Below are 10,449 nucleotides of genomic sequence, written 5' to 3' on the forward strand. Positions count from 1 at the left end.
TGATTATCTAGTGTTATATTTGTTTATCGTGATGCAACTAGATATGGAACGCTCTTCGTGAAAACTGAAATAAAATCACGAACATTAGAGAGAAAAGCACGATGGTCTCGTGCGGCTCATCGAGGGCGAACAATGCGCTAGCTGCGTGCCTGCACACGCCACCGCCATCTTGTTCTCGCCGAACCGTGTCCGCGTGTACTGTACGAACGAACCGTTGTTACATATCCATGCTTTGTACGATCGTTGTCGCTCCTCTGAGCTCCGTCATCGCACGTTCGAATGTCGTACGTTACGCGACGTCAAGCCCGCAGCGATAGTAACGTCCCTTCGCGCGACCGCAGGATGTTGCTTGACTAGAGAAAGCGATTTCCGTTACGATCGAGCCGCTAACGCTCCGCCCGAAAACGGACACGGCCATCGTACGTACATCCCATCGTGAGGAATGTGTTCGCGTTTGCTTCGGCCGACCCGCGGTCGTGTGTTCTGTGCGGGTGAATTTTGCGCATTTCTCTTTTAAACGATTACGCCGGTTGAATTATTATTGAAACCGGAATTGTAATTTTGATTTTCACGAATTCCGGTTTAAGGAAGAAATGATCCATACGTTTTATTCGTGAAAGCAATTGAAGTCTTCTCATGTACCTATCTGCAACAATTTCGGAGATTGAGCTCATCAAAATCGGCAAACGGTCCCAGTGCTCGATATTTGGCATCGATTGTTAGCATTGAAAATAAAGAGTATTGATGTACTATTGCACATGATTTATTTCGCTTCACTCTTTAAGTTGGCGATATAAAAATATGAATATCGGCCCAACAAGTATTATTTAAGATATGATTTATATAATTCCTCATTCGTTTTGGCCATCTGTATGTTTGGTACAGTGAAATCTCTTCTGTTGTTTAAGTGTTACATGTTTCCTCAATTTTTCACATAGAATAGAATCGTGACACATTTTATCGAAAGCTTAACGAATATCTGGATAACACGATAAGTATATAGTTATAAATAAAGCTCAACAATGCGTGTAATGGTGCATCTGGATATTTTCCATCGGTTCGTTTATTTCTATACGTATGACGCTGTAAATCTTATCCAATACTTTTAATATCTCATCAAGATTTCGTTTTTTTTGCTCCGTTGAGTTACAGCCACCGAGTAATCTCTGAAATCTTGAGCCAATGAAGATAAACGCCGCCACGTATGCGTTATCTTGAGTTTTTAATCTTCGATATCTTATATTTGTCATAAAGAATGCGATAGCGGGAGGAAACATGTTCCTTCTTAAAATCCGAAATAATCAATTTGCATATCTTACAATATTAGAAATATTGTATAAATATTTATGAGCAGGTACAATATTTACAATGAACTCGTAAACCTTTACTCTCATCAAATATCTCGTTATCGCGTAACGCCATCATTGCATTGCGACTAAACTTTATCATAATATATATTATTGTCGGGATCGTCTTGCCGTTTAATACAAAGAAACCCAATAAAATCAGCAACGTTGTCCGTCGGTAATTGAGCGAGTCCAAATCGAACGTAAAGAAACGGGGGCATCTGGACGTATCCTCGCTTGCGACATTAACGATCCAAACGAGCGCGATGCCACGCAACACGCGCCACACGCGCACTGTGTTCTTAATCCGCGCGTGGGTGTGCGTGGCGCGGTGTCTTAATTCTTCGCGCGTACATCCGTTATCGAGCCACGAGGAGGCAGCGAGCGCGATTGGCGCTGAGCCGCGCCGCTCAGCGGTTTCGTTGCGATTATCTCGGGCCCGGGCTCTCTCGCGAGACGATTAACGATAGCACTTATCGCATTGTGGACAAAGTTACTTATTCTTTCTTGCCCGTCTGTGTTTCGCGCGTCCGAAGGTTACGGCGCGGATGTAACACGCGGAGGCAAGATAAATCGGGTGCGTCAGCGTCGAGCGATAATGTAAACACGCAGCAGGTTCTGCACTCGTTCTGCACTCGCGTTTTAAATAGATGAACATGAATCTGACATGTATAAGTATTTTTTGGGAGTGCTCGAAGGAAGGGTGACGAAGTTTGCTGACCGAACTGATCGCAATATCGACTATTGTCACACAAGTTGGCAGCCAAGTCGGAATTGATGCGTGATAACAAAGTTGCCATCTATATATTCTATACCTGTTCATACTCCAAGAGCTTTGCCTTTGACTTTGTTACAATTTTTCTTCTAATGACCCGCGTTACAATTCTACACGTTAGTATGTTATATGCGTGACAATGGCGGCGTCTTGCGGTTACTCAGCAGTCGCGAAGGTCACATGTGGCGACATCAGACGGTACAATGATCACCCAGAGCGGTTATCGACTGGTATGAATTAATTACTGACCGCGAGTGAGATGAATGGACTGATAATATACATATAAATTTTAATATCGAAAATAACATTAAAAAACGCGCGCAGTGGGAAATAAAAATTTATGTACAATTGGCTATGACTTATATATATTTTAAATATTTAAATGAATCATATAGTAAACTTATGTTAGCGATCTCTTTTTCAATTTGAGACGGACAGATTTCTCTGTATAATTAAAATGTAAAATATAAAATAAAATGTTATATGTTTATCGTCGGAAGTAAGTTTTCCGTTAGTTACACATCGTGTAACGTGTAGCGCAGGGAAACGTGCATGGAAACAAATATCTATTCACATTTCACCTCAACTTGGTAACTGAATATTGAGCAAACAAATGCACGCATGATAGAATTGCAGCATTTTACTCTTTCAGTGTATAATGTTATCACGTCGAACACGATTTTTACGACGTAATCAAGAGCTTTCTGAATTTTGCTTGATTTATTCGCAGCGCGCCCCCCATGCACTTATATATCGGAGAGAGCTTACAATACGAGGCATTTGCAGAGAGGGAATGAATAATGAATAACAAACATTCCGAGTTTGCGGAAGATGCGGAGGAGCCATCCATTACGTCGTCGGATCCAAATGAGCGGAAATTAGCGCGCCGACTTCGTGTTCAGCAGCGTCTCGAAGCACTAACTAAGTAAGAATGTTTTCTTAACATTTGGTATTAATTATATCAAGCGGGCACGAAAAGATCTATACTATGTTTTTAAATAATATATAAATTTTCTGTAGTATCCTTTTATTTCTCATTATATTTGTTAACAATAAATAACCTGCTTTACTACACACATGAATACTTGTCGTAATATTCAATGTAATTCACATTTCCACATTTTTACTAGTTCCGTTTTTCACTATTTTTTGTAATGTTAAAATATTGTACATGTATGATGTATCTGTGATGTTATTCTTTAACACGCGCGATAATAATTATTATTATTTCTCATTCACAGAAAAAGAGACACCGAAGATGAAGAAATTGCGGAGAGGACGCTTACTGAGAACCAGATACTTGCCAGTTCTGAACTCTTGGCAAGCTTATTAGCGGAAGGAGACGAAGTGGTTCGTAGCAAATGTTTATTTTAATTTACATCATGTGCGCGCGTGTGTGACATTTCCGTTCACAGACGCTGCCGGCGCGAGTGTATGTTGAAGGGTGGATTTTCACTGCATATTTGCAAAGTATTATTAATATTAATGAAAAAGATCGGATTAAACGTGACATAATGCTTGCAGGTATCTTGCGTGAGACTTGCAAATGACGCCAGAGAATTACAGCGACGGAAGGAGGAGCAGGAAATCAGGAAAGCATTGTTGAAGACGCTCGAGGAAGACGATCAGGAATGCATGAGAAAGTACAAGGAAATAAATGAGAGATGGTCGAGTATCCTCGCTTCCAAAGACCCATTAGATATACACGCGGAGATGGAATCGCAAAATGCCAGGTGCATGGAAATCATGGCGAGAAAAGACGCCGTCATCGCGGAGTTGCAGCAGGAATTGGAAAATGCCGACCTTAAGTTCCTCAATGATCAGAAAACCCAGAATGAAGATATCGATTTATTGGTCGACAGAATGGACAGTCAGGTTAGTGAAATATCATACACAGATTTGTCTGACAGTAACTGGCAATAAATTGGCAATGGTAATTAATTATATAAACGCTCGTACTTTTTATTCTAGATAAATGCCATGACTAAGGCTTGCCATCGCGAATTATCGCTTATCGATAACGCAATTGAATCGGAGCGTAAAATGCTACTAGAAAACATCAAAGAAAAATGGGAGGCGTTGTATAAAAAGTTGCAAGAGGACAATCTGTCGGGATTGGACAGGCGGAAAGACATAATGCGCGAATACGAGGAGGAAATGAAGAAAGTGATGATCGAGCATCAAGAAGAATTTCGAGCTCAAAAGATCAGTCTTGAACTTGAGATACAGAAGCTTCAGCAGGAAGTGCAGAACACGAAAGCACTGTGTTTTATGAATATCGAAAAATTAGATTACAGCTACGCCGTGCTCAAACGACGGGAAGACGAAAATGCTATAGTAAAAAATCAACAAAAAAGAAGAATTAATAAGTCAGTATATCGAATGCAAATCGAACTATTTTCTACAGTCGAGTACTGAAAACCTTGGCAACATTCTTTAGAATGGCGATTAATTAGGATTAATTTTAAACCGGTGGGATATTTTCAGACTTCAAGATATTGTTAACGCTTTGAAGAAAGAATATGCGCAATTGGAAGAGAGCACGAGACTCGAGATACAAAAATTAACCGACCAGGTTGTAAAGGCGCACAGAAATATTTTGGACTTGATGGAGAAGTCGAGTCGTTTTGCAGTCATTAATGACAAAAAATATCTGCAAATTTGGGACATGAACGCGAAAATCGCGAATCAATTGCTCGGCAAAGTACGTTACTACGTTTCTCCTCATTCGATTATTATTGTTGTTAAAAGAACAATATTTCAGATTTTAAACGCGGACGAAATCATGTACGAGCAGGCGCTGCGTCTGGAGTGGAATCCGCCTGAGAAAGGCTTACTGAAAAAAGAAGACCTGCCCTCTTACCTCAGCACGGTGCACGCTATAGAAGAAGGTAACGATTGATTTCACTTTGATCAATCGCTTGTAAAATTGTCTTGTCACCTACATGCTTGCGTCCTCTAAGAAAACAGGATGGCCGACGAGAGAAGGATAATATGTAAATCTTACAAACCGGCGAGTACCATCGAGGGGATCAATCTCGAAAGACGATTATTGAATCATATTATAAAGCACATAGCCGATCAGTGCGATTATCTGATCGAGAATAAGTTGCTCGAGTTGCTTTTACCGTACACCACGAACGATCAGTTGATCGTACGATTAGATAACGTATTTCAGGTAAACATACATGCTTTACTCGAAACGTTCCACATTCAATTATTCGAGATGTTTATATACGTATGTACGTGCGCGCGCACACACACACACACACACACACGCACACACATATTCGACTATAATATTTATACCTTGATCAGGCACTAAAAATTAATTCTGAGCAAGAGCTCGGTTTTCTACTGAATTTTTTCCTGCCATATGCGTATTGCTCCACATGTACTGAGGACGTAAGCGGACCTATTTCTGACAAATCTCTTTCTCCTTCGGAAACGAGGTAAAACGACAGAATCATGCGAAGACAATTTATTTTTATATATTGAATTATTTGTACAACACTCCGACACTATATTACTTATGTCATATTTTTATAAGCGATAATTATTTATAATACTAGTATTGAACAATCAGACATCTGCGGGGTTTCTGAGGAATTCACGGCAGACGAAGCTAAACTGATCGCCGCTGTGAAAGAGGCAATCCGTGACGAGAAATCGTCTACTCCTAGCAATGACGTGAGCATCAGTTTGGACAGGTCGCCTCAAAGCTCCCTGACCGAAACATTGCTCCCTATTGCGGAATGTACCTCAACTTCCTTTGCGTCTATTAGTGATATCGCTAAAGGTGCATGCAATTCTGTATAAATTTTGACAATTAAAAGAAATCTTATATAAAATTAAAAGGAATTTATACAAGATTCAATCATAACGTCACGAGACAATATCATATGCAGTAATATCAAAGTTTTATTTGCTTTCTACAGATGATGATCGAATGCAACGGCACTTATTGTGCGATAAAGGACACTTGCTTGAAATTGAGGCTACGTTTGTTACTCGAGCTTTGCGGGAATTCGTGGAAAGATATCATTTTGTGAGATTGGAAGAAATGCCACAGACCTTCCAAGAAAAGCTAACAAATAGGAAGAAGATCATATCCCGAAATATGGCTATTGAAGATGTAACGAGTTATTGGATGCAATATAGCGAGATTTTCTCAGCGAAGAGGGAACGACTTTGGGATGGCTTATTAATCGGACTCAAAAAGTATCATGGGATATTAAAAGAACGAGATCACTTGAACATTGAAATGGAGTCTTTACGAAAGCAAAATGCAGAATTACGTCGTTTATTGAAAACATACATAGTCCAGGTAATGTTAAAAAACAATGTATGTATTGCTAAGTTGTATAGTAAAACAGAAAGTTGAAATATAAACTATGCCATATTCTTTTTAGCCCGAATGTAGCGGATCATCACGAAGCGATGAAAAATCCGTTTGTGAAGTAATAAAATAATTTGGTAAATAAATTGCACTTAATTTTGACGACTTATTAAAAAAATTTGCTACATGATCCTTAATGCGATAAATACAATGCGTGAATAAGCTCTATACATATATCGGTATATAAAACAATAATTTTCACTACTTTGAACCTACTTAACGGCAACACAAAATTGCTTCAATCAGATAATATATTGCAGTCCCTTAAATATTAAATAATTTACACTATTTATTGAATTCCACGTTATTTCATTCCAGAAATCAGTTCGCAGAAACAAATATTTACTTGATGTTTTGTAATATATGCATAATCATGTAATCATAATCTTGAGTGTTTAAAATCTGTCAATCTAAAATAAAACTGCACAAGTATGGACAACGCGTTTCCTATGGTTGATACGCAATACCGCCTGACACGAAGTTGTTCGACAGGGACTGTATATGACTCTTGGGAGTTGTATTTGATTTTGTTTTTTTCCAGTACGGGGTATATCTTTTCTTATTCGGATTCAAAAATCTCTTCACTTTGTCAGCATGTTTGTCCGAATTCATATGCTGGAAATATATAAACGGGTAACATTACATCTCAAATACATCCATACATTGTGGTACGTTCTCTATAGTACGACTAAAGGAAACTATAGAAAGCAAGTAATAGACATAGAAAAATATAAAAAAAAATAATTGTTAAAATTAATTGTGCATAAATTATACATATATGTGCATATATATATATGTAATATTGTATTTTAGTATATATAAAATTATTGTACCACACTGTATTGAGACGGGGAGTTGAAGAACTTGTTACATATATTGCAGGAAAGTGAAACCCCTTTCGTAGGACCAGTTTGCTGGGCGCTACCAGGTGACGGTGCCAACGAAGTGCCTTGGGTGACAACCTCTTTGCCATCCCATTCACCTAAGCATCAATGTGCGATCAACACTATCTATGTATCACAACCGCGATGCGGTAATTTGTGATAATAAATCAGCTTGAACACTACATTCATGCTATAAAAAGATCGATCATTAATGAGCGCGCAATATCAGCGTGGAATACATAATTACTAAGATATCTGTAATGTGTAAAAATGAATCCTGTTTCTGCTTAAGAACAATCTATTCCATTAATGTAGAAATTCTATAAAAATATACATAATATATAAACGATCTTTTCACCAAGCAAAATTTTTATCACATAGGATTTTCTTTTATGAACATGTTTTGTACCAAAAATTGTTTGTAGACTTTATACAATTTTTTGCCAAGAATTTATTTTGAAAATAATTATGTTACTTTGAATAATTTGAAAAAATTGACCTCTATATAAATTACAAAGATATATACAATATTATTTCGTGTAATTTACATAATTTATGCCACTTCATAATTAGTTCACATTAGTTGTTGTTTCTCTCTTTCTCGCTCTTTCGTCCATTTTCTGTCGTAGAATTTTCATGTTATGTAAAGTAATCTAAGAGCATTAAGTATAAAAAAATAACATAATGTGTATAATACAGTAATTGTAAAAAACACTGATATTTATATAAAAATGTAATATTTGTACATGAAAAGGAATTGAGAGGCATAGTCAACCAAATTTAATTTATTAAATTTAACATATATGCGAACAAGTCGTGACCAAATTACTTTTCACGATAACATATTAATAAAGAAATAAATAACTATACAAATATTACTTATTACGCGGAATAATTATTATATACTGAATAAATAATATTAATAATAATAATAATAATAATTAAAAATAATAACGCGTAACAACAAATTTGCAATTATTTACTATAAGCACTTACTAGCACTACATTTATAAAGCGGTAAAAATTGTGCAACTGGCAAGCGAGTTAATTTTCACATCGTTAGTTTCATAGGAAGAAATGAAAAGCGAAAGTAAGCAGTAGCGTCAGGCATGCGAATACGAACAATACTAAACTATAAACCAGTATAACTGTATTTTTCTCTATTTTCTCCAAATACATGAAGCGACTAGTTTTAAGACCATATGGCATTGTTTTTCTTACCATATACGATTTATTATTACCTCTCAATAATTTCTTTTTATGACGACTTCCTGCAAACCAACAGGTTCTATGGTCATTTCACTACATAGTTAGCATATAAATATGGTACAGCAGATTTCTCCTATATATATTATTATCAGTAACATTTCATACCCATTACCATTGAGATGTGTTTGTAACTGTTGAATAGAGTTCAGGCACACGTTACATACATTGCACTTTAGTCCATTTGTTTCTTCATCCTTTGTAAATGAAATCTTTGTTTCTTCCAGCGTTGCCATTATGTTCTTTGATCTTACCTGCAAAGTAACATCACATTACATGCATACGTTACTGCTATAATATATTATTACATGTGTATCCTCGTTACTAACCTGTTTAGCATGACGTGCACCTTGTAAGTGTGTATCTAATACTGTTTGGCTTGTGAAGGAAAGGTCACAGTCTTCACAGCGAACGAGAGGTTTTTTCGTAGGCAAATTACCCATTATATTATCAACCACCGCTTTCGTTACGGGATCATCGAGGTTGGTGTCCATAACGTTTTCCGACGGTACAGCCATTTTTTAAGATATACAATAGTATCTACATTAACACATAAGAAATAGATTCCTCGAGTAAGCTGATACCGTGACACTTCAGATCACTTCACACGAATATCACGTTAAATGTGTCGAGTGAACATAAAGGGCCGAGACTCTAATTACCAAGTTAACGTGTGTAAGTGTAACGTATATCTGTGGAGAAATTTGTGGAGCCTATCTCAACATGAAACGCCTTGAGTCAGGCATACGCGATCATTGACTCGTACGACACATGTAACACAGACAACTGTGCTATAAGTTTATAGCACCTAACAGCGCACGACCGTTCGATAGGAATATTAAAAATAATTATGCAGATGTGATATTTACCGTTTTAATTTCGCCTGATGTACGACGTATCGTGTAAACCGTTGTAATGAATACACAAATAGCTTTTTTTGCCCGTTTGATGTGGACAGCGGTGTGAATATAGTACTTGTGTTTCAAACTATCCTCAGTGTTCTCTGACATACGCGAACGATCTCGAATGAGCGTCCAATCGGGAGCTCGCGTTTCGTCATGCCACGCTATTGGCTGCACAATGATCGAAGTGTCCACTTTTGCGAGTTTTCCGAAATTCGAAGCGTTATGCCGAATTATTAAGAATATCAGTTTTATTTGTGCCAATAACATTTATTATTTACTGACATTGATAATAAGTAACTTTTTTTGTAAACTATAATTGTATTATTGTATTGTATACATTAAATTTTTTACCTTATAAATAATCAGTTAATGTTAATTTTATTTCAATTACGTTGTGATAATAGATGATGTAGAATTCACAGATCTGAATGTGAATTGCCTTTCTGAAGTATGATGGCCGCCATCATCCTTGTATCTGACTTCAATTTTTTGCCGCAAACTATAGATATGATAGCGATCCAAATGATATATAGCAATCTGTATCACTGCTATAAATTTATCATATTCTTTACGCGTCATGTATATTATATTCATATACATTTTACACATCTATATGTATAATCATAATTATACAATCGAGATTGACGTATACAGTTTGCAGTCGAGCGATTATTATTCAGCATGACTATTTTTCGTTATCGCATGTAATACACAAGATCGTTCGTAATGCGAATTTCGCATTGCAATTTGCAAGTGGATCATCGCGTCCAATCACCGCGAACGATTCGCGAATCGCGCGCCGATGCGGCGGACGTGCGCGGCCTTAAGGGGAACGACCAATTAGAAGGCTGGCTCGCGCGAATCGCGGCCGTGG

The 10,449-nt window shown here is 37.3% G+C and overlaps 2 protein-coding genes across 5 annotated transcripts; one reads left to right on the forward strand and one right to left on the reverse strand.

Moving 5' to 3' along the window:
* Nucleotides 1-160: 160 nt before the first annotated feature.
* LOC105276279 (dynein regulatory complex protein 1) lies at nt 161-6,630 on the forward strand. Of its 4 annotated transcripts, XM_020030666.2 has the most exons (13): nt 162-718; nt 2,243-2,351; nt 2,852-3,046; nt 3,363-3,471; nt 3,646-3,996; nt 4,093-4,490; nt 4,609-4,825; nt 4,886-5,012; nt 5,085-5,299; nt 5,440-5,573; nt 5,694-5,920; nt 6,060-6,448; nt 6,534-6,630. In XM_020030666.2, exons 3-13 carry the CDS (start codon nt 2,922-2,924, stop codon nt 6,591-6,593), a joined length of 2,352 nt encoding a protein of 783 aa, XP_019886225.2. In that variant the 5' UTR covers nt 162-718; nt 2,243-2,351; nt 2,852-2,921; the 3' UTR covers nt 6,594-6,630. The 4 variants fall into 4 exon arrangements, with proteins under 4 accessions (XP_026828352.1, XP_026828353.1, XP_026828354.1 ...); XM_026972551.1 differs by having other exon boundaries at nt 161-2,351; nt 2,908-3,046; XM_026972552.1 differs by lacking the exon at nt 2,243-2,351 and having other exon boundaries at nt 161-718.
* Nucleotides 6,410-9,701, reverse strand: LOC105276278 (zinc finger protein 346). Its single transcript, XM_011333783.3, has 6 exons — nt 9,540-9,701; nt 9,000-9,210; nt 8,786-8,924; nt 8,646-8,675; nt 7,354-7,502; nt 6,410-7,135 (listed from the first exon to the last, which is right to left on the reverse strand). Exons 2-6 carry the CDS (start codon nt 9,186-9,188, stop codon nt 6,968-6,970), a joined length of 675 nt encoding a protein of 224 aa, XP_011332085.1. The 5' UTR covers nt 9,189-9,210; nt 9,540-9,701; the 3' UTR covers nt 6,410-6,967.
* Between the last annotated feature and the right edge of the window lie 748 nt (nt 9,702-10,449).

The sequence above is a fragment of the Ooceraea biroi genome, chromosome 9, assembly GCF_003672135.1.
Source record: "Ooceraea biroi isolate clonal line C1 chromosome 9, Obir_v5.4, whole genome shotgun sequence".
NCBI classification, from domain to species: domain Eukaryota; kingdom Metazoa; phylum Arthropoda; class Insecta; order Hymenoptera; family Formicidae; genus Ooceraea; species Ooceraea biroi.

Bases quoted from the DNA above. Each gene is read 5' to 3' on its own strand.
- LOC105276278 (XM_011333783.3), bottom strand. From the start codon at position 9,188: ATGGCTGTACCGTCGGAAAACGTTATGGACACCAACCTCGATGATCCC. The intron at 8,676-8,785 runs GTAATGGGTATG...GTTGGTTTGCAG, and splicing joins GTTACAAACACATCTCAATG to GAAGTCGTCATAAAAAGAAA. The intron at 7,136-7,353 runs GTACAATAATTT...ATATATTTCCAG, and splicing joins CCCCGTCTCAATACAGTGTG to CATATGAATTCGGACAAACA.
- LOC105276279 (XM_026972551.1), top strand. From the start codon at position 2,922: ATGAATAACAAACATTCCGAGTTTGCGGAAGATGCGGAGGAGCCATCC. The intron at 3,472-3,645 runs GTTCGTAGCAAA...TAATGCTTGCAG, and splicing joins TAGCGGAAGGAGACGAAGTG to GTATCTTGCGTGAGACTTGC. The intron at 5,574-5,693 runs GTAAAACGACAG...TTATAATACTAG, and splicing joins CTTTCTCCTTCGGAAACGAG to TATTGAACAATCAGACATCT.